At 47.9% G+C, this 23,952-nt stretch overlaps 1 protein-coding gene across 1 annotated transcript in view; it reads right to left on the reverse strand.

Annotated features, from left to right (window-relative positions):
* Positions 1-328: 328 nt before the first annotated feature.
* Rgs9 (regulator of G protein signaling 9) overlaps positions 329-23,952 on the reverse strand; it is a 66,572-nt gene continuing 42,948 nt past the window's right edge. Inside the window, exons 12-18 of the mRNA XM_028761289.1 lie at positions 22,395-22,573; positions 16,360-16,447; positions 14,876-15,014; positions 13,407-13,492; positions 10,553-10,670; positions 1,992-2,476; positions 329-736 (exon numbers count right to left, since the gene is read on the reverse strand). Of these exons, the coding sequence (XP_028617122.1) occupies positions 586-736; positions 1,992-2,476; positions 10,553-10,670; positions 13,407-13,492; positions 14,876-15,014; positions 16,360-16,447; positions 22,395-22,573 (1,246 nt within the window). The 3' untranslated portion in view covers positions 329-585. The remainder of the gene's footprint in view (positions 737-1,991; positions 2,477-10,552; positions 10,671-13,406; positions 13,493-14,875; positions 15,015-16,359; positions 16,448-22,394; positions 22,574-23,952) is intronic.

The following is a 23,952-nucleotide window of genomic DNA, read 5'->3' on the forward strand; positions in this document are numbered from 1 at the left end:
GGGAAGGGAAGGGAAGGAAGGAAGGAAGGAAGGAAGGAAGGAAGGAAGGAACCCTGTCTTGTGAACATCTTGGAGAATGCAGTGTTCCAAGTGACCCTTGGCCTAGCTATTGCCCTTTCTGGGCAATGCCACCCTGAGGGACTGCCACCGTGGAACTCAGTTAATGAAATCATCCTGTCCAAACCAGTTCAGACAGGGAGAAAACTCTTTGAAGTGACTCTGTGCCCCTTGCCCATAAAACTGAAGACATGCGTTTAACTCACAAGTAACAGGTTATGAACACTAAAAAACCCAGGGATACGCCAGTGAGCCCAGTCCAAGAAAATCCTCCAGATGACCCTTTTATTGGTTTTAAGGCAGCAAGGGATGTCTTCTGGCCCACATGCCTGTCTGGCCAAGCAAGGGAAAGGCAAGGAAAGGGAAAAGGATTTTTTGGCCGTTGGGAGTCAGCCAGAGCACACGTCCCTGCACTCCACCCGATTCGCGTTTTCCAGTCCTCCAATATCATCCTAATGCACTTGGGTTTGAGTATGCCCCAGGTCTGATGGTGTCTGCCAGGACCATCTTCCCGGCGCAAGGCCCTGCTCAACCCGCCTTCCCTTCTGCCAGGCTCTCCCAGGGGCAGATGACTTCCTTTTCTGTGGTCTGGTCACCAGACTCCCCTGCTCCGGGGTCATCTGCGTCCATCAGGCAGGGACCACTGTCCGTAGGCATTTCCATTTTGATCTGGAAAAAGCTTCAGACACAAAAGGGAAACAGTAAAGAAGCGGAAGGGCAGGGAATCACCCACGTGACCGCGGGACTCCCACGTGATCGCGGGATGGGAGGTGATCTCCAGGAGATCAAGGGACCTGATCCCAACAGTCCCAAGGACGAGCATGCCACAGACACTGACCCAGAGTGGCATGTGCAGCCATGGGTTCTGGGGACTTCTTTGACTGGGATTTATATTTTTCTGTTGAATCAAAGACAATCCCAAATATGCCTTATTTTGTTTTTTCAGTCTTTATGATTTTGATTAATTCAGCCTGCCGCTGTTGTGTTGACATACCAGCCTGTAATCTTCAATCCCTTTAAACCGTCCCTTGGGGAAATTGGAAAGGAAGCCTTTTCAAGGCCCCATGTCCACATATGAAGTAGCTGTGGAGCTAGAACATTCTCCCAGCAGGGCCGGCTGAGGAGAATCAACAAACTCATCCTGATCCTTTCCTAAAGCCACAGAGCCAAACTTCCTTCCTCCTTCTCCAAGCCACAGGCAAGAAGTGGGCAATAGCCCGTGTTCCTTGCTGTCCCCACACTCACTGCTCTGAAGAGATCACGCTCTGGGTCTCCATAGCAACCTAAGGCTCCTGCATAACATTTCTGTCTCTGGGCCCAGGCAGGGTCCAATGTAGGATTGTGTCTTCTGATTTGGGGGTGCCTCTGACTGTTCCGCCTCTCAGCTATGGATCCAGGCACTCCCAAACACTCCTCTAGGCTTCTGCTGTGCACACAGTGGCTGCCTCAGGGCATTCGGGGTTCTCAGATTTCAGACTTGGAAGTGATCTTAAACCCTTTAAGGAGGCTCTTTAGGAGGGCAGGCACGTGTCAGTGAGGACCAAGGAGGTCATGACCTCTAAGGTATGGGAAAGGGGTGGAGTCCCTGGGGAATCATGTCTTGGGGACACAATAGCCTGTGGTTAGTGGTGAAGTCCTTGTTAAATGCAGTGGATTGACTTGACTAGCAGTCTTGGGATGGGGCCGCTGTGTCAAGGAGAATGGATAGATAAAGAAAAAAGACTCCTTCCCTTTCCCATCTCTGGAAGAGGGAGAGATGATGGGACTGGGTTTTGGGGAACATTCGGTCACTTAGGGATATGATTAGGCTGCTTGTGACTGGTCCCCACAATCCTCATTTCAGCCCCATGTCTCCGTCATCACCATGAAGCCACACCCACACACCCACATCCACTGTCCACATGCACACAGCACCAGCCCCTCCAGCATCTTACTTGGCTACTTTCTTGGGTTTCAGCCTGGGCAGCTGTTGGCTCATGTCCCCCAGAGGCTGCACCTTCCCGTGTGACACAGAGGGGCACTTGGGTGAGAGCCTGGCAAAAACTGGTGATGCCAAACAGCCCCGTCTCAGAAACCTGCCAAAGGACAGAGCTGCACGGGCCTTGGGAGGGGCCCTGGGCTGGCCGTGTGGTCTCGAGTGGTCTACAGAGGTCTCACTGCTCTCGGTGACTGGGAGCCCAGAGTTGGCACCAGACCAGCTGGCTTCCCCCTTGGGCTCCAGCCCTGAAGAACCCTCCAAGGCCACTCGGATGGGCGAGGGGCAGACGGCGATGCTGGGCCGCCGGATGAAGCGACTCGGGGACGCGAAGGGCTTCCTGGGGGAGCGGCAGGATGGTGAGAAGGGGGTGGAGGGAGAGGGAGGCACGCAGGTCCCTGTATACACGGCCAGGTGAGGGCTGGGAGCCAAGTGCTGACCTGGCTGCGGGGAAGGAAAAAAGGAAGTTCAGTCAGGAGTCACGGCTCTAGCCACCAGGGCTAACAATCTCAACCAACTCGATCTCCCAGGCACCAAGGGTGATGGGCTAACCTCATCTAACTCGAGCTCCTTACAAGCTAATCTCAACTAACTCCATCTCCTTTCAGCCACTGGGGCTGATGGGCTATCCTCATCTAACTCAATCTCCTTCCAATGATGCCAGTCTATTCTGGACGCTCCCTGGAGGGATTGATTGAAAAGGTTACCCTGAGGTACCTGTGAGAGTGGCCCAGCCAGCCAGTCAAAGACCTCTTGCCAGGATCCATCTGCCACAAACTGACCTTCTTCCAGTCCTGGGATGTGGGAGTGTAATTATGCTAAACTCAATTATCCTTCAAATCAAATTTCTAGATGCCCTTTGTCCTTCCTACCCCAGGTCACCTCTTCACTTTTGACCATAGCTTTAGATCTGGAGCATTTGACACTATTTTGTTGTTGTTTGGTGTGTATGTGTGTAGGGGGTGGGGAGCTTTCTGGGAATTGAACTCATGACTTTGCCCATGCTAGGCAAGTGCTTTCCCAGGGAGCCATCCCCACCCAAAGATATTTAACTTCAACAGTTGAACTTTAACTGGTCAGTGCAAACGGGGAGACCTGCAACTGGTGCCCTGCTGAGCCTCCCTGCCTGAAACCACACCTACCTGTGTTCACCCTGGCAAAGTTTTAGGGGCTCCAATCCTAGCGCTTGCCCAGGTACCCCCTCAGACCGGGCAGGGGAAACTGAGGGGGGAAGGCTGTGTGTAGAACCTGAGTAGCCCACAGGAAGGAAGCAATTCTACAGATGGAGTTGATTCTGTGACTCAGCAGAGAAAAGGGAAGGATCTCACTGTCCCAGCCATCATGGCCAAAGTCCAGAGTGTTGGGGCAAAAGGGGAGGGGGTGACGTTTCCTCAGCTCAGGGAACCTGAAGGAGCTTTTTCCAAGTTGAGCAAGGAAAATAAAGCTCAGATTTTGCTTAGTCCTTCACTGTCGCCTCTTTCTTTGTAGGCCACAAAGGTCAGTTGGTGTGGGCTGCTGGGACCCTTCTAAAGTCATTTACCACATGAAAGCTAGGCATGGACAGAAGTTCTGAGGAGAGGTGGGTGGTGTCTTAGGGACAGCTGAACCACTACTGCATCCAAGAGAGGCCTATAAATGACTACAAAGTAACAGACCTTCTCTGCAACAACCACAGACGGCTTGCTCAGAGGGATCCACTCATCCCTCAGATCCTAAGACTGAAGGAGGCTGCCTGAGCCCTGGGCAGGAGGCTGCTGGCTTCAGAGTAAGGCCTGGTCTCACGGTCATTCACACAATCCAGCCCCAGCGTAAAGCTCACCTAGACAGCTGAGCAGAAGGAGTTCATCTGTTACACCACAATAGAAAATTAAGACAATGGCAAAACGTGCTTCAGAGCCTAGGTGTGTGACCCAAAAGCCCCTGATGTCCCTACATGTTGCCATCCTCTTGTCTGTGTGGTTTCTATGTCCTGGAAAGTGAACTAAGAGAGAGAGGAGAGAGGAAAGAGGGGGGAGTAAGGTACCTACTAAGTGCACTTGAACCTCTCTGCCTTGGAAGGTGCCACAAATTCCTGAGATCATCCCACCTCACAGATAAGAAGACGGGCTCCTGGAAGCAAAGGGACTTAACCGGGATTGTGTGGCTTGACTATTCCTTTCTCCTCCTCTTCCCTCTCTCTCCCTCCCCCATCTCCCCTCTTCCCTAGAACCTTCTCCTTTTCAGGATGAACGACAAGACAGGTTAAGGAAGTCGGCCACTGTCTTCCCTTCGTCACTTACCTGACCTGAGATGGTCTCTTCTGGGCAAATGGCCACTTTCCTGGTTGGTGCAGGACAGATATTTTTTTCTCCCCTAGCTCTTTCCCACAGGAAACCATGAGTTCCCACTCTGTTCCTTCCCATGGAGGCCTGAGCTTGCGCTCTGTAACCCAGCCTTCCAGTTCATGCGCCTTGTACGGATGATATGAGCAGCAAAGCAGTGGTGGGCGTGCAAGACAGGTGCAGAACGCAGAAACGCGACAGGACACAAAGTCAAACCTGGTTTAGAACTGGTGCGAGCAGCTTTTCTTTTTATTGTTGTGCATGGGGACAGAGAGATGGGTGGCAGGAGCATGAAATGAGGCGGCACATTAACGGGAAGAGACAACCACAGGGTTTTTAATGGAAGACAGAGCAGATGGTTCAGCGTCTCTACCCGTTCTTGTTCTGTCAGAATCTAGCTGAGAAGTCAAAGACCGGTGGCAGTGTTCAGCATGCAAGGACCCAGCCCCCCTTTAGCCTCTTCCTGTCGTCCCCTTCCCCTCTTCTCCAAGAGCAAGCAAAGCTGGTCCCATAAAAGACAACTTAGGTGACCACGTCACTTCTTTGGCTAGTCATTCCACTGAACACAGTCTAGCTCCAGACCATCCTAGCTGGGACCCACCCTTGCTTCAGCCACAGAACTTGGAGACGCAGGTCTGCTGGTCCCCACATTGTTACTAATGAGTCCTCTCTTAGAAGCTGTAATTAGAGGATGTAATACCTCAAACATAACCTAATGCTGTCTATAGAGCGCAGAGGACACTGAGGCAGCAGAGAGCTGACAGTTTGGAACGACAATGACTTACGGATGTCTCTGTTTATATGTAAACCAGAAAGAATAGCGGATCACTGACAGAAGAGAGCAGCGGCTCACCTCAAGGCCGTGAAGCATACAGGGAGTGTAATGATTGATAATGGTGGTAAGAGTAGTGGCTGGTGATCATGGTGATGACGGTGGTGGCGGTGCTGTTTCTGTTACAGTGGTGGTGGCGGTGGTGGGGGTAATGGTAATATTGATTCTGATGGTGAGGATGGTGGGAACGGTGGTGGAGAGTGATGGTAATGGGGATTGTTATGGTGGTAGTGACAGGGTGATGGTGATGATGATGACCATGATGGTGTGATAGTGATGACGATGGGAGTGGTACTGGGGATGGTGACTGGGATGGTGACAGTGACTGGGGTAGCAATGGTGAGAGGGGTGGCAATGATGATGGTGGTGGTGATAATAACAAGACGGTGATGGTGGTAGTAGTTGTGGTAATGATGTTGACATTAGTGATGGTAAGGGTGATAATTTTGATGGTGACAACATAGCATTTGTTGAGCATTTCTGATGTGCTAGCCATGATTCTAGGTACTTTACCCTTATTTTCCTGTCCCTGGCCCTTGCGTCTTTTACTTAATACCCATAACGAAAGCAATGCTTTCTATAAAAGTCAAACAGGAAAATAGAACTCTACAAAGGAAATGCTAGAACCTTAGAAAAGAATATAATCTAGCGTAGTTAGCCCCCATGGGCAGAGAAGCTTGTGATGTGGTTAAATTTTGCCATTAAGAAACTGAGAGGGTGTCTGAGAACATGACACAATAAATGCCATTGTAGTGATTTAAATACAGTAATAACATAATCTAAGTATGTGCTATGTGAGATTCAAATGGACTGCTGTTAGCTTTGCTCACAGTAACAACTTAGCAGGAGCCATCGCTCCCTTTGGAGCTGTGGCAGTAGCCACAGATGCTCTTTCAACACCTAAGAACTAGAAAGGAATATCCAGCCCCTTTGCTGCCGAGCCTGTGAATCTTCTTATAGATCTTGAGACAATTCTATCAGACTCAGACTCTGGCACTGGGGTGAGGCAGGAGTGAGAGAGGGGAAGAGCCGAAGCTTGGAGCTGAGGTACACTGAGGCCACACAGACATTTGAAGTCCTGGGAGCTGGGTGATCAATAGAGCCTTCCAGGAGGGGTAGTCCAGGTTACCCGCTGGTCCTAATCACACACACCACCTACCCTAGGAGCCCTCTAGTCACCTTAAAGTCTTTACTCTTCCACAGGCTACTAGATCCTACTATGTGCTCCCAAAGCATCTTGGGGCTTCCCTGTAATTCAACTGCCCGTGCTCTTGTCTTTCCTGTTAACTATAAGTAGGAAATAGGGGCCTCTCTCCTCTCTTCTCCTCACTCCTGTTCCACTCACCCCAGGCCTTGACTGCAGCACTTGTACAATGCTTGGCATGTAATGGAGACTGAAGAGTGCTGTGGAAGGCTGAGTGATTGTGACACAGAAGAAGACTGGTGCTGGAGTCCGACCCTCTTCTTACTTGTTTGTACTTTGTGTTTGTTGAGAAAGCGTCTCACTATGCATCTCTGGCTGTCCTGGAAGTCATACGTCGAGAAAGCTTGCCTCTGACTCATAGAAACCTGCATGCCTCTGCCTCTCGAGTGCCAGATTTAAAGGTGTGTACTACCGTGCCTGACCTAAGCCTGATCACACATCTTCTGAAAGCTACTCTCAAGCCAAACAATTCTCTCCCTACTCTGGCGTAAGTTTCAAACACAGTCAAATCCTTAATCACACTCTGGCTCATGGTACAGCCATTTGCACCCACATGTCTTCATCAACCCCCTGAGGATAAAGACCACTTTGCATATTTTTTATCCTCCATAATCTTCTACTGATCTTTATTTTTTTAAAAAAAAATGCAAAACTGCTCTTTGAGAGCTACTTGCGGTGGTACATACCCTTAGTCCTACACTTTGGAGACAGAAGCAGGCAGCACTCTGTGAGTTCAAGGCTGTTCCAGTCCAGCCAGAGCTATATATTAAGACCTTGTCTCAAAACTAAATTATATGTATATGTGTATGTATATGTATATATTCTAGCCTCTACTTGCATACATTCTCCCCCTCTTCCTCCTCCTCCTCTTCCTCTTCCTCCTCCTCCTCCTCCTCCTCCTCCTCCTCCTCTTCTTCCTCCTCCTCCTTCTCCTCCTCCTTCTCTTATTGTGGATTGTTAATTGCTGTCCTTGGTACCTACCCTTTGGATGATGTTCTCTCTATCTTCCTTCACTGACTAGAGGATGCTCACCTACTCCACCGCCCATGACTCTCACTGATCCTAGGACCTCCAGTGCTGAGTAGATTCCCATATATGTGGGAAAGAATCTGAAACAGCACACTGCTGTCTTTCAGAGAAAGACAGATCAGAGAAACACAAGCATGGAGAGTGGGGTGGCAGATGGAGAGACCAAAGATGAGCAGGATCTGGGCAGTGGTGCCCCGAGGAGTTCATGACAAACTCATTGGTTCCACCATGCTACTGGCGCCATCTCAGCTCATGTGGACTGATTAGAAGGGACAGCAAACATTCTCTGGCTTCATGCTTCTCCAACTTTCCCACTTAAGTAGGCCAAACAGCAGGAGAGCTGGGTAAACAAGCATCCCCCAGGAGTCTTAGGGGGGCAGCGCCTGAACCTGCATACCCAACCAAGCATGAAATGACTTTGATGTCTCCAACGTTAGCCTTAAAAATTCATGTGCATCTTGCATTCTATTTCATAATATATTTATGGTTGTTTTCATGTAAATTTTTAAAAATTACCTAAATTTCCTCCTACTATTTTAAATATTCAAGTAAAATTGGTATCCCAGTTTTGGAAGTGATCCTGAGACAGTCTCTCTTTCCACAAATGAGTAGGAAGCAGAGAGGCCCTGTGAGTTGCTCAGGGCTACAATGGTTTGTGTTAGAACTGGGGCCAGGGCCCAAGGGGCTTCCTCAGAATCCAGAGTTCTTTCCATCCATCCATCCATCCATCTATCCATCCATCCAGCCATCCATCCATCCAGCCAGCCAGCCAGCCATGTGACATTGTTAGGTCATTGTTAGGTCTTGGGCATTAGACTCCAAGAAGGAAGCTAGGTTTTTGTCCTTCTCCTCATACCACTCAGTTTATAACATGAAGCTTCTGCTGGGGAACTTCATTATAAATATCCAAAAGGATATTTTAAAAACACGTCTCTGGGTGCCATCTCAGAGTAACTTGTGAACTTTGGAAATGTTTGTTCTCCTCTTTGGGGCTGGGATTATCTTGCTAGCATGGAACCAATGACCAAAAACTACTTGTATTGGCTAAGACAGTCTTGAGTGACCTGGCCCCACCCACACCTCGTGGCTGGCCCCTCCCATCTCTCCCAGCCCCGCCCACCTCTCCTTGTACCATTTCTTCCTCCTTCACCAGACTCCATCCATTGGCCTTTCAGTTCACACTGAATCGTTTCCCACACCTGGGCTTTGGCCTTACAGTCCCTCTGTGTGTGGAATGTTCTCCTTGCTTGATCCACATCCTGTGACAATTCTTTCTCATCCTCTGCTCCTCTGTCACTGTTTCAAAAAGGCATAAGTCTACTTGGAACACAACTTCCTTATCATGGTATCATACCCATTCCCTTTGTAACCTATTCAACAGGTTTTATCCTGTTTTCAGTTAACACTTACTACAGTGAACCCATGGATACATTTCCTGTATCCATGTAGTATTCAATGAAACTCTGACATATTTTTTCTAAAAAAAAAAAATAGAGCCTATTTCTCTACTTCTTTTCCCCACTTAGATACAGGGTCTCTTATAGCCCAGGCTGGCCTCAAACTTATTATGCATGTAAGGTTGACCTTGAACTCATAATAGTGCTGTCTTCACCTCCCAATGTCTGGGATTACAGGTGTGCACTGCCATGTTTGGTTTTATGTGGTGCCAGGGATTGAACCCACGACTTTATGTGTGCAAGGCAAGCACTCTGCCCAGCCACCTACATCCCCAGCTCTGATTCCTCACTCTTTTAACCTAGGAGGCCTTTGCAACTTTCTCTGACCAAGAAAAGATGGATGAGACCATGGGAAGCCATAGGCATGCATCTCTATTTTGTCCCTTACAATTCTGCCACCACACTAAGACCACTCTAAGGCGAGGCAGGGCTGTTGGAGGATGAGGCACATGAAGCAGAACAGATATGTCCTGTTCCTGTCAGCTTCAGCTTCTGTAAGCCAACCTCCAGACATAGGGGAAAACCAAGCCAAGAACAACAGGGCCACAGAGATGACCCCATCCGTATGAGTAATAAATGTTCACTACGGTATGCTGCTCAAGTTTGTGGCCTATCGCTGTGCCAAGGCTACCTGATAGCTTAACTTCTTTTGTCAGACCTGGACCACAAGCTCTGTAAGAGCAGAACAGTGTTGCTTTTGTTCATCCGAGCCCCACACATAGTAGGTACTTAATACATGTGTGGGATGTGTGAACGTTCCTACTTTAGAAGACTGACCTCTTATACTGGTCTCATTTTCCTTTGCATAATTAGGGAGTATTTATCTTCAAAAATAACCTTGTAGGACTCAAAGTCAGGATTGAGCTGTCCTCTCCCCTGAGTGCCAAGATAGCATAGTCTATAGCTATAGAGAAAGGTAGTTCCAACATCTAGAAAATATTGCCAGAAGTATATCTGATATCCAACATCCTTCCCCCTGGTTGTAACCATCAGTGCCTTTCTTTCTTCTTTGACCAAAGAGATACCCTACACAGGACATTTTTCCTTGTCTCCTATAGCCTGAGTCTTTCATTCCTATAAGCTATTTATCCATACATTATGCCCAAGGGAATGGAAAAATAGAAAGAAAAGAAGTAACCATGGCTAAGAATGAGCTCACTAGGTAAGGATTCTCTCCCTAGGCAGATGTAGCATGGGAGATCAGGGAAGGGCCTTATAAGAGGCATGTGGAGAGATCCGCAAGTTGCTTCAGATGTGACATCTAAATTAGAGAGATGGATGGGGTGAGAAGTTTCACACAGCTACCCTAAATACACCACTCCTGGAAAAGTAGCCTCAGAGGGGGCAGGGTCAGCCTCTCTATAAGGTAGCACACAATGTCTTTTTTTCTATGCTTCTCACAGGCACTCCCTAAAGCAATGTGGGTGGGCACTGCCACTAACTTGGTGACCTGGAGTAGGAAAATAAAGCCAGGGAGCTCTTGATCTGGGAAGCCCCCTCTGAACCCTACACTTTGCTGACAAAGAATGAACCTTCTAAACGCTAATCCTTTTTGGGGGGAGGTGTAAGTGCGTCTCCTGAGTGCACAACTCCCACCCCCTGACCCCAGGAATCAGACATTCATTTAGGAGGCAGCTCCTTTTTGAGTAGGCTTCTGCGGTCCAGCTTGCTCATGACCTGGGTGATGTCCACGGTGTTGGCTGCTTCTCGAGCTTTCTCTTCTTCTTCCAGCTGCCGCAGAATGACAGGGCTCGGGCTGGAGCGTAGGTGACGCCTCATAAACGGGAGGGTGGAGCTACAAAGAGAGATAGGCGAGTGGTTGGTAGAAAACCATTTCGCTTGCCCAGTGACACCGACATGCCTACGGGAGGCTGGGCTAGAAAATGTCCCTTCATTTTCCCAGTGACTGTCCAAGATCTTCAGAAACATGGCCAGAGGGTGGGACCAGAGTAAATACAAACACCACCAGACTTCAGGTGAGGCACGAGGAAGACTCTTTGGATGGTGATAATGTTTACAGACACACCTTCTACCGTGATAAGTGATCAATTTGTTACATCATTGCAAAATCTTTAAGATCTCAATGTGATCTCTGAAAGATCCCCAAAGAAGAGGGTGTGGTGGGGTTGGGCGATAGGTGCCTGAGAGCTTGCATCTTGAGGACAAAGAAGGGTTCAGAGCACTTGTTTAAAAAGCCAAGCTCCAAGGGTGTAGAGATAGCAACCTTGACAGCATAAGGATCAGAGCTTGGTCCCCATATGAAAACAAACAAACAAACAAACAAACAAACAAACCCAGTGTGATCGTTATTGTTGTGTTTTATTAAAAAAAAAAAAAAAGATAAGAAGCCAGGGATGTGTTTGGTGAGGTATGGTATAGTGTGGGGGAGGGGGTGCCTCTGGGGGCCCATGCTGAGACATCCCTTCCCCCTGAGGGACCAGTCACATGATGGTACTGTATAGAATAGAGTGTGTTCAGGGTGTGGGGAGGGGAGTTGAGATAAAGGGAGAGGGAGAGGGAAAGGAGGAGAGAGAGAGAGAGAGAGAGAGAGAGAGAGAGAGAGAGAGAGAGAGACTGAGACTGTCCTTGAGCAAGTGGAGAGAGGGGGAAGAGAATAAGGGAGCAAGAACAAGAGAAGAGGGCAAGAGGGGAGGGGCAAGCAGCCCCTTTTGTAGTGAGTCAGACACATCTGGCTGTTGCCAGGTAACTGTGGGGTGGAGTTTAGAGAAGTAAAGAAAGCTGAGCTGTCCCACAGGGCTGGCTGTCCCACAGGGCTGGCTGTCCCACAGGGCTGGCTGTCCCACAGGGCTGGCTGTCCCACAGGGCTGGCTGTCCCACAGGGCTGGCTGGTGGAAGTGTCTTTAGAGGGTAAGTAGGTAATAGGCTGCAACCACCCTTCCCATTTGTCATATCTTGGGATGAATTAGAAACGTATTCCAAAGCCAACATGGATCCCTGTGATCAAACTGCCTGCCACATCCTAGGAACCAGTGTAAGGCGTCTTTAAGGGCGTAAGGCATGTTGCTGAGACAAGCAGCCTCAGGGGCCTACATAGGTTTGGGGAGCTGGCATTTCTGCAGCAACAACAGACTAAAGACCCAGGACCTACCCCCAATTTCTAGACTACTTGAGCCCCCAGACCTCTTGTCTCTACACCACGAAGGTAGGATGTTCATCCTAAGAAGACCTGGGCACCAGCTACCCTGTCAACTCTGCCAAAGGTCTGTGCCTTAACTTCTAATAGATTTCCTTATACTCGTGAGCCATGAAATGGATTCCCACCCCTGCATCCCCACCTGGACACAAGTCGAGGGTCACACTGTATGAATGTTCACACTGTTCCCACTCACAACAGGGATATCAATCTCGGACTGTGATGCCCAAAGTCAAATGCTCCAGCAGGGGTCCCTGACATCCCAGGCACTCAAGGGCCCAGTTGTACCCAAGAATGACCCTCTTTGAATTCCCATGCCTACCCCAACTTATAAACCATTAGGACAGAAGTGTGAGACAACCAAACCCCTACCCTGTCTCCAGCTCATTTCTGTCAGGATTTCTGGGTTATTGTGACTCTTTATTGGAGTTCAGAGTGCCACTAGACTTCCTTCCTTACTCTGTAACCCTAGAACAGTGCCTCAAGGTCGTCTTCCTCTCAATGGACTGTCACCCTCAAGGACAGGGTGGCGTATTCTCTCATAAGCTCCTTTGATAGTCTGGCTTACTCCCACCCCACCCCACCTCACCCATGCTCTGCATCTGAGTTGACTGGCCCCAGCATCGGTTGAACAAGCAGGAATATTAATTAACCACGGGGAGTGGGGGACAGGGAGGGGGCGGTAACACACAGCCTGCAAATGATTGTTTTGGGAGAAAAAAAAAAAAACCCTATGGCGGAGTTCCACAGCTTTGTTCAAGCTGTTATTCCTTACTCTTTAAATCTTTAAATAATCCTTATGTCCCCCAAAAAGAGTTCAATTTGCTCCTCAGAATATGGCATCATCCATTGTCCCTGTGTCTCAAAATGAGATGATAGAAATTTCCAACTAGTTAAGGGACTTCTAAGAAGTAGTCCCCAGAGGTACCAACACTCGGAGTATTACCGTTTGCTTCTCCTGCCTAGCATTTTCTCTCAGTGTGCAATCCCCCCTCCCTCTCTGATCTGGAAACAATAGAGATACAAGGGCGTGCCTTAATTAATTCTTATTCATCGGTTTGGTGGTTGAGAGGTGGGGTAATGACACAAAACAACAACACAAAAGAATCAGATGTTCCATTTGTGATACTCATAATTATCGGTCTGATAACCAGGGCCCTAGGACACAAAAAACTTAACTTGCCGGAGGCAATTACTGGGGGAATCTTCCTGGCGGGCATTTCTAAGCAAATGAGGCACTCATTCACTGCACAAGCCTTTCCAGCCCCCAACATTGTCATCAAGCAAATCGTTCCACTCTAGCCATTTTGTGGAAAGAGAGCCTCACATCTCTCAAGCAAACAGCAGGCAGCCAGCGATTAAAGACGTTCCACTTGCCTTCTCTTGGTGGTTTCCTGGGGCTCGATAGCTTTGGCCAGCATTTCTTTATAGATCGGAGATTTCAAATAGCGTGCGTAAGAATCCTGGTGGGAACAAGAGGAGAGCAGAGACAATGAGCCAGGAGCAGGGATGTGTTAGGCAGAGTACAATGTGCTGCCGTTTCTGAGCTCTTCCTGTGGTAGGACAGCCTAGTTAAGGGCATCTGTTTCCTTGAATGCCGGGTGTTCAGGGAGGTGTTGAGAGCAGTGGTTCTTAGGTATGGTACCCAAGACCAGACAATGTCAAATTATCCCAAAGAACTCCAATGCACATTCTCGGGACCACCCTGGTCCTATCCAATCATGAACCCGAAGGATGGGACAACCACCTGAGTCTTTAGGACCACAATTCATATCCATTCCCCAACACTAAAATCCTCCTCAGAGTTGTAAGCCTGTGTTGAGGCTAACAAGAGATAAGAAGACATCAACCTCCCACCTTTAATTGCCATGGAGACGAAGCCCACTTCTAAACCCATTCACACCCATCTCTGCCTGATGTTTGGGGTAAAAAAGGAAGATAATACCGTGCAAAATACTAAAAGGATCAGGGTTTAGGCTGTTCTTATGGGGGTGGGGGCGGTGCTTCCTAAGATCTGAGCAGGGTAAGGAGGTTGCTCCCCAGTTGTCTGGAACCTCCAAGGCAGATGGAAACTTCGCTCACAATTAACATGGGAAATGCCCACCACAGCAACCCAGCAACTGAGAAGAGTCCCAAGGATTTATTAAATCCTAGAGACTGGTCGGTGGTAATGACAATTAAGAGAAGTAAAATGGACTCTGGGCCTAGGGAGGAAGAAGCCGTTGAGTCCTGTGGCTTGTCACCACATGGCTCTAGAGCTGTAGAGTCCACTGCAGACATAGAACATTCTTTTCATGTGGTGCCTCGGCCTCATCCAGACTAGTCCACACGCGTAGCAGGAGGATGCACATCCATACTAAAGACCAAGAGCCAGGCGTCTGGATCTGTCAGAGCAGGAGCTGGCATCCTATCTCTGTGCTGAGACCTCAGGCAAGCCCCAGCTCTGGAGGAGCCTCCCTCAGGATCTTTTTGAGGACAAATGTCTTGCCTTAGGCAGAGCCTCTGCCCCATAAGTTTTCAACAGCTCTCTCAGCAATGAGCTTAATCTGTCTTACTGTCACTGATATTACCTGCAACATGCCTACAGCACAAGGAGCCCATAGATACAGTTTCTATTGGGATTTCTAAGGCCAGAGGGGCTGGGGGCGGGGTGGGGGTGGGGCTCAAGGAGGTCTAGGCTGGTGGGTAAGAGGAAGAAACAGCAGGCAATCCTGTCTCTTACTACCAGCAACAGAGTATCCACATGTATCCACGCCACCTACCCTTTCCCACATCTAAGGAGCTTTTCAGGTAACTGTGAAGGGGGCTCCCTGACCACTGGGCTTCCTCAGCGCAGGCCTGCTTACCTTCTTCATGAGCATGTAAATATGGGTCTGCGCCGCATCCAGCACGTAGCGGTGGGGGTGTCTCAGCCCCTTCACAGTGATGTCCATGGTTTTGCCGTCTATGTTGATCCACCGCCTCGCACCCGGGGCCAGAAACAGCCTGCAGAGGAAGGGAAACGTCCATCAAAGGAGATGACTGAGGTGCACAGGTACAAAGGATAAAGAGGCCCCAGATGGGCCCAGGCTGGTTAGAAGACGCTGAAGAGTTTAAACTTTGGAGAGATTGTCAACCGACTTTTCCCAGACACCAGAATAAGGCCATGGCAGATTTGAGAATGTAATCTTTAACCTTCATTTTTCTAGGAGAGCAAGTCAGAAGCTGGTGGGGTGGACTGAGGTGGGTGAGACCTTTGCAATCTAAGACAGAATTGGCTTCTAGGGAGACTGGAGAAATAGCTCAACAAAGCACTTACTGTTCTTGCAAAAGACCAAGAGCTCAATATCCAGAATCCAAATTGGGTGGCTCACAACTGCCTGTAACTCCAGCTCCAGGGTAATCCAGAACCCCCTTCTGTATCTTGAAGACACTGAGCATGAACACACACACACACACACTCTCATACACACACTCATACACACACATACAAATACAAATAAAATATTTTTAAAAATCCAGCTCCAGATTAACCTTCCGCCTTACCTCCATCCTTGAGCCAACCTGAAGCCAGGTACAGACACCTCTAAAATGGCATTCTGGAACCTCTGCTCTCTCATGGCCCAGGCTAGACAAGTATGATGATGACTCTTTAATGCTAATTAGAGAGGGTGGGCAGCCATGACCCCCAGCTCCCATAGTGTGACCATCTTAGGAACCAGGCCAGCAACTCCAAGACTGGCTGAGTTTCTAAGTCCTGTAGCTCTGTGAAGGGTTTGGCACAGGGGCATCTCCCAGGCTCTAGGTCAGAAAGACTCACACTGTTACTAGAGCAAGTAGGTGGAGGCTAGACTGAGAATGGAGAATCAGAGACCTGTTCACACTTGCATCCCAAACTGGGATCGCTATCTCACACACATGGAGATGTCTCTTCCCTTCACTGTCTCGTGTCTAAGATGGTCTGTGCAATATTCCTACATTCCCTCCCCCCACCCTCTCTCTCTCACACACACACATACACACACACACACATACACACACACACACATACACACACACACAAATTGCACTATGGTCCAGGGTGGCTTGCTCTCATAATCCCTGGACACAAACCAATGGGAATAGGAAAAATTCCGCCATCGACCTCAGTTGGCTACCTTCAAAGAAACCCTCAAACCTCCCAAACATCAAAGAGGCATTTATGGCAGGTCAGGTCCAGTGGCTGCTGCTGGCCAGAGCCCAGCCAGCCACCAGGGTGTGGGACCTCCCCCAACCCTGATTCCACCCCACACCCTCGAGGGAGACTTTCCTCCCCAAACCCTTATTCCACCTGGACTCAGACGGGTCTTACTTGTAGATCTCCTCTGCTTTCTCCTTGACCTTGGACTGATCGCCATACTTCAGATCCTCACAGGCTTCCCAGAATCCTAGGTTCTCCCCTGCATGAGGAAGACAGCCCAGGAAGATGAAAGCCGGTCAGGAAATGAGTGGAGAAGAGATAACGGCCGGGTGGGCTCCACTCACTTGTTGAGCATCTTCCTGCTCTCACTGAGCACCGGGACATCAAACCACTACATGTTGATTGAGAGAAGAGGCCGTGTCTCACTTCTGGGATGTGGGAGTTGTTGGGTCCCAGCAATGGTGTAGCTCATGAGTCTCCTCTGCCGTAAACTGGATTGGCTGCCCCCATGCTCAGAGTGATTACCCACTCATTATGTGGATGATATCCTACTCTGCCCCCCACTGATACACAGGGCACAGCTCCTCATAACCCATTCCTGAGAGCTACCGTGTTCTTTTTTCTAAATCGGTATTTGTTTGTTTATTGGTGGCCACGGGTGTGGAGGTTAAAGGTCAAATCATGGATCTGGTCATCTCCATCATGTGGGTGCCAGGGATTGAACTGAAGTCATCAGGCTGAGCTGCAAGCGCCTTTACCCGCTGAGTCATCCTACCAGCTCCCATATGCTTTCTGTTCGAGAACTTATCTATAGCAAACACTTCCTGAACAATTCACACAGGCTCATGATCGTGTACGACTCCACGATACCGCCTCCTACGCTCTGCTGTGTCTTGTGCCCATGTGACTTCTGGCTGCTTTAGTTGACTATGCATGGGGACCCCCACCTCCTGTACATCACCACTGGCATCGTCCAGCCCAAAAGTCCTTAGAATGTTTGAAAGTTGGCAGCAGATGCTTAGAAGATATCTGGCTACTTGGTGTCATGAGAACCAGAGGGATTTTGCTCCTCTAGACTGAGAGGGCAGAAAAAAAACAGACCCCCCAAAATCCTTAATCTCTTTCCAATTTCACATTCACTCCCCAGTGATTGGCTGAACCCAAAAAGCCTCAGGATGTGCTGGTACAAGTGTTCTAATAATTCCATGTATCAATTTTACCTGATAAAATAAAGATGGTGTCATCAGTAAGCAAGTAATGGTGTGCGTGTGTATCTGTGTGTGTGTATCTGTGTGTGTGTATCTGTGTGTGTGTATCTGTGTGTGTGTATGTGTGTGTATGTGTGTGTGTATCTGTGTGTGTGTATCTGTGTGTGTGTATCTGTGTGTGTGTATCTGTGTGTGTATCTGTGTGTGTGTGTTTGCTTGTCATACACACATTCTGAAGTGCTGTAGTGCCTAGACAAGAAGACCTTCTCCTCTGCTTCCACAGTACTTCCTGGAAGCCCCCAGTTATGTCAGCCTGGTAGAGGCTGCACAACTCTACAATAGCAAGAATTTGTCCCATAATTACTAAGGCAGATATTCTTTGTACAAAAATCACAGGCCAATGATTTTCTTTAGTAATCTATTGATCTGAGGTCCATACCCCTTGCTTATAGAAAGTTAATCACTTATAACTAAATTAAATGAGCAACTATTCATAAAAGCCAAAAGGTAAAAACAACTCAAAATGGCACAGAGGAGGAATCCTCGTGGTATACAGACACATCTGCCATGAAAGAATCTCTTAGCTTCAGCTACCAACTGGAAACAGCCCAGAGTTACCTGAGGGAATCTCAATTGGGGGTGGGAGGCTTGCCTCAATCAGATTGGCTCATGCTATATCTATGGGCCATTTTCTTGATTGATTATTGATAGAAAAGGGCTCAGTCCACTCTGGTGGGTCTGGACTGTACTAGGAATGTAACTAACATTAGCCTGGAAGCAAGCCAACCAGCAGTACCCTTCCGTGGTTTCTGCTTCAGCTCCAGCTTGAGGTCTTGCCTATACTTCCCTCAGGGATGGACTGTGATCTGGAAATAGGAATCAAATTAACCCTTTCCTTCCCAGGTTGTTTTTGATGATGGTTGCTTTTATCACAGCAACAGAAAGCAAGCTAGAACGTGGTGTTACATGAATGAACCTTGCAGACATTGTGATGGTTTAAATGAGAATGTCCCCCTCCCCATAGGATCATAGATTTGAATACTTGGTCATCAGGATGTGTTACTATTTGAAAAGATTAGGAAGTGTGGCCTTATTGGAGGAAGTGTGTCTGTGGGGGTAGGCTCTGAGATTTCAAAAAGTCCATTCCACACCCAGAGCCGCGCTCTTCCTGCTGACTGCAAATCCAGTGGCTGACTAAGCTCTTATCTGGGAGAACTCTCAGCCACTTCTCTAGTGCCATGTCTGGCTGCATGCCACCATGCTCCCCACCACGATGGTAATGGACTACACCTCTGTATGCCAGTGCCAATCAAATGCTTTCTTTCTTGAGGTGTTGTGGTATGGTTTCTCTTCACAGCAATAGCATGCTGAGTAGGACAGAGGTTATATTAAGTGAAGCAGGCCAGACACAAAGGGACTAATCCTATGATTACACTTGCATGAGGAACCTAGAGCCATCAAACTCAGAAAGTCATGTGGTGACATGGCAATCACTCGGGGTAGGAGGGAGGATGGGAGGTTAGTAGTTAAGTTTCAACTTGGGATGATGAAACATTCTGGAGATGTGGATACACTCATAGCTCGCTAAAAGTGCACTCAAATGGTTAAAATGACTAATTTTTGTGTTACATATTTTTTACTAAGTAAAAAAAAATTAAGGTGACCATGGGAGCCTGCCTGTAATCCTACCCTTTGGGAGTTAGATAGCTGGATAGCTAGATTAGCCAGATCAGTGCAACCTGGGTTCAACTGAGAGCCCCTGACTTGATGATTAAGACAGAGAGAGGCCAAAGAAGTCTCCTGGGGTCAATCTCTCAGGCTTCCACACTCAATGGCAGACATGTGTTCAAGCACCCACGTATACATGTATGCACACACAAGAGTATTTATACACATGCATTTTAAAACATTAAACACCTTAAAACACGCATAAGAATGTTCATTGCTATATTCATAAAACCCAAAGCCCAAACAACCCAAATTCAAGAGTCGGAGAGACAATTCCATGGGTAAGAGCATTTGTTGCTCTTTCAGAGGACTCAGGTTCAAGTCCCGACACCCACGTGGCGGCTCACAACCATCTATAATTTTAGTTCTAGAGGACCTGATCACCTCTTCTGGCCTCTGTGAGTACCAGGCACGTACACGGAGTTACATACATGCCTGCAGGCAAAATGCCCATGTACATAAGTTTAAAAAAAAACACCTCAAAACCCCATGAACTAAAGGGTGGGATGAATACAGGTGGTGTGCTCATACAATGGAACCTGATGCAGGCATAAAGGAGAGTACAGAAGACTAAGGAAAGTTCTCACACTGTACGGTCCCTGTTGTGGATAGCCCCGGCCTTGTATTTTGATACTAATTCCCGTTTCCTGTGAAGGGCTGCAGAGGAGGAGTGAGTCATTACACAGGTGAATTCTAGTGAACCTTCTGCCCATCTTAATTTGTAAAATAAAGGCTGGAGTCAGTGATTGGGCAGAAGAAGGGGAGGTGGAGAAATAAAGGTTGGTGGAAGAGAGCAGAGGGGAGGACTGGAGCAAGACAATGGAGGATGAAGACGATGAAGGAGAGGACAACTGGGAAGCAGGAGGTAGAAGGACAGATGCAGGGTCTGGGAAATCCTCAAGTTATAAGGGTCTCATAGCTGGAGATCAGAGTAGTGTAGGGGTGTCTGCCCAATCTAGGCTTACAGAATATATTAATAATTACTGAGTTGTGTTTTCATTGACCGGTCTTATTTGGGTTGGAGATTTAAATATAGCCCACTACAGGTCCCCATCACAAGAAGCATGCAGAATACCCAAATCCACAGGGACTGAGGGAGGGGAGTGGGCAGCATTCGGGAGTGAGGGAAGAATTGGAAATGACTTACAGTGGCTAAGGCATTTCTCCCTGAGCTGTCACAGAATTAGCTAGTGTTGGCAGTTGTACGGCTCAGTGAACATATAAAACAAAGCAAGGCAGCAAAGCCAGTGAACTGAGCCCAGGGTGGTAGGCAACACAATTCCAGCACTTCAGGGACTAAGGCAAGAGGAGCACATGTTTGAGGCCAGCCTGGGCTACCCAGAGAGCTGCTGTCTAAAAACCAAACAACAACAACAAAAGATCACTTGGAAGACAGAGGCAGGAGGATTTGGACATCAGGTTCATCCTCACAACACAGTGACTTTGAAGTCAGCCTGGGTTATGAGAAACTAAAATTTAAAGGTGTGTGTGTGTGTGTGTGTGTGTGTGTGTGTGTATCTCATATGGGTCATACCTAAATTTTAAAGTTTTTAATTAAATAAGAAAACCGATGGTTTATATTCCCTATTCATACATGAATCCGTCTGAATCTCCTCAGGAGACTGACTATAATATGGTTTCAGAGATGTCAGGAAATTTTTCTGGATGCTTTCTGTTATCAAGGAATGGATAATGAAGCTCAGCATGCTACTTTACTTACTGTCCACTAGATGGCACCATTTCTACTTAGTCACTGGGAGCTTAGCTTGTTTTTCTGAGGGTTATTACATCTATGCAATTAGGCTTGTTTAGAGAGAATGATTTACAGCAAGCCACGTTCTAATGCAATGCTCTGTCTCGGGCTGCCATCCAGACTAAAGCACATCCAGCATGATTTGCTTCAGGAGCAGGTCCCCAGACTAACTGCTTTAGGGTAATAAGCCTTGGAGTCTCAAACCCAATCATGAAGCTCCCCGGTGATGGGACTGGACAAACAAATAAATAAATCACATAAAAGCCAATTTGTCGGCAAAAGTGGTGAAGAAATTGAACGTGTAATTGGTTCTAATCTGGCCTTATTGTGTTCCCAGATATTTCTCAGTGGATGAGACACTCAGAGACAGACCGCCGCTAAAGTCCACATCCTCTGAAGGCTCAAAAGAAATCGGGACAAGAGGTTACACGTCAGTCACCTGGGGACCTTTCAAGATCACAGCAATTGCAACTCAACCCAATTAAAAAGGCATCCCTGGTCTGGGTTCAGGTGAACATGAGTTTAAACATATCTTCAGGGCTGGGAGATGGTTCAGTGGTTAAGAGCACTGACTCCTCTGCCAGAGGCCCTGGGTTCAATTCCCAGCACCCATATGGCTGCTCACAATCCTTTGTAACTCCAGTTCTGGGGAATATGATGCCCCTTCTGGCCTCGATGGGCACTGCATGCATATGGTATACAGACATACATACATGTTGGCAAAACGTGTGTGTGTGTGTGTGTGTGAAGTTAAAATAAATCTAGAAGATATGTATGGTTGGGTTGAAACTGCAGAACTCCTAAGCTAAAGGCAACAGGGCTTCCAAAGAAGCAGGGAGGCTATCTTGTTCAGCTTCCTGATCTCTGACGCTGTACTTAGGTGAAGGTAGAAGGTCAGAGGTCAGGGAAGTGGATTAGAAGAACGCTGGGCAGTGAAAGGAGGAGAACCAAGAAAGGATGGAGCCCTGGGAACTGTGAGTGAGGCGAAGGAGGTTATAGAGATGTAATGTTCCTCTGTGCCCCACCCCCACCCCGGAATGCAGTGACTTTCTGAGCCTATGGAAAAGGAAGGTCCTGGACCCAGGTTGGACTCTTACTCCTGGAAAAGCAAGAGACCCTGTTTAAAAGCCTTAACAAGGTATGGAAGCACCCACTGCAAAACTCCTAACAGCCTAGGCTAGCTATTAAAGGGAGTGTAGCTTAAAAAAAGAAAAAGACTCATGCTGGAGAGGCTGCTTAGTCCCTAGAGTGTTTGGCAAGCACCCACCAAGCCATGAGTTCGATCCTCAGAATCCCATAACACCAAGTGGAGTGTCTCATGCCTGTAGTCCGAGCACTTGGGATGTAAAGTCAAAAGAATCAAGAGTTAAAGATCATCTTCAGCTACACAGAGAGTTCAGAGTTGGCCTGGGCTACATGTAATCCTGTCTCAGTAAGGAGGGAAGGGGAAAGAGAGAAGAAGATGAGGGGAGGAAAGGAGGGAGGGAGGGAGAGGGAGGGAGGAAAAGAGAACTCACCACTGAATTCCTTCTTGAGAAAGTACTGGAAGCTCTGCCGACCTTTGGGGTCTCGAATCAGTTCGCTGAAGTTGAAGGCCCATCGCTCCACTCGCATCTTGGTTGGGATCTCCACCCTGCAAGAATGATGACTGGTAAATGCAGCACTCCTTGGGAGAGGGGCTGTACTCGGCACTGGCCTAGGTGGGAGTGATAAGTCTACCAACCTTCATGATAGGCACAAGCCTCTACCAACCTTCATGAGGTCCTTGGCCAATGTCTCCACCTAGCTTTGCCACCTATCCTCTGCATAGACATACAATCTAAGTTATCACTTACTAGGAAGACACAGCCTCCAAGTCCCCTGGGGTTCACACCAGAGATGTGGCTGAGGGAGAGTCGCAACGCTGTGGATCCCTGTCACAAAAACTTTCAGGGGAAAAGATCTCAGTCCTAAAACAATCTGTGAAGGGCCAGGCTGCCACCTTCAAGCCAGGTTAGAATTCCAGTGACATATTGGTCCCTGGATGCTATGATCACAGCTACCTGTCACTCACCAAGACTTCCCCTTCACCCTGAACGTACATGGATGTTTGTGACAGTATTGGTCATGATAGTTACCACTTGGGGAAGCCCAAAGGTCCTTCCGCAGACAGACGAGTGTGTGTGAAGCATATTCACATGGGGAGCTTGGTTTATACATAACTGAGACAAAATGCAAACGCCTGCTACAAGGTGGATAAACTCTGAAAGTTTAGCAGGAAGTGAAGGATGCCCAATCCTATACCACACATCCTATGATGTCATCTACAGGAAACTTCTAGAATAGGAGAATATGGATAATCAGAAAATAAACTGACTAGTGATCATCTAGGGGGAGCTTAGGGAATGGAGATTTGGGGGCACCAATAGCTAAAAGTGCAGATTTATTTTTAAAACATTGTGGTAGAGATTACATTCCTCCATCAATATAACAAATATTTAATTGTACACTTTAAATGGGTAAGTTGTATGACATATGAATTACAACTCAAGGGAAAAAACCCTCAAACTTGAGATAGGGTCTCATGTATACCAGGCTGGCTTTGAACCTGCTATGTAGCTCGGGAACCTTGAATGTCTGATCCTCTTGCCTCACAGGTGCTGGGGTTACAGGTGTGCACCATTATATTGTCTTGGGGGTCAAATCTGGGGCTTCACAAATCTAGGCACTCTACCAACTGAACCATAGACCACCCTAAAATAAAGCACATTTGGGGCTGGGGAGATGACCCCGTGGATAAAGTGTTTGCCATGTAAGTGTGAAGACCACTTTGGGTCTCCAGAACCCATGTAAAAACCTAGCAAGTGTAGTAGCCACCTGTAATCTCCTCCCTCAGGGATTAAAGCTAGCTAGCTAGATAAACCCAACTGGAGAGCTATGGGTTCAGTGAGAGCCCATGACTCAAAAAATAAAGTGTAGATGGAGGAAGGAAGATACCTGATATCAGCTGGAGGCCTCCATACACATGAACACATGTACCCACATGCATGACTCACTCATACACACATGCAAACACACTCACCAAAAAAAAAAAAA

This window comes from Grammomys surdaster, unplaced genomic scaffold (assembly GCF_004785775.1).
Source record: "Grammomys surdaster isolate TR1022 unplaced genomic scaffold, NIH_TR_1.0 126906, whole genome shotgun sequence".
Lineage (NCBI taxonomy): Eukaryota > Metazoa > Chordata > Mammalia > Rodentia > Muridae > Grammomys > Grammomys surdaster.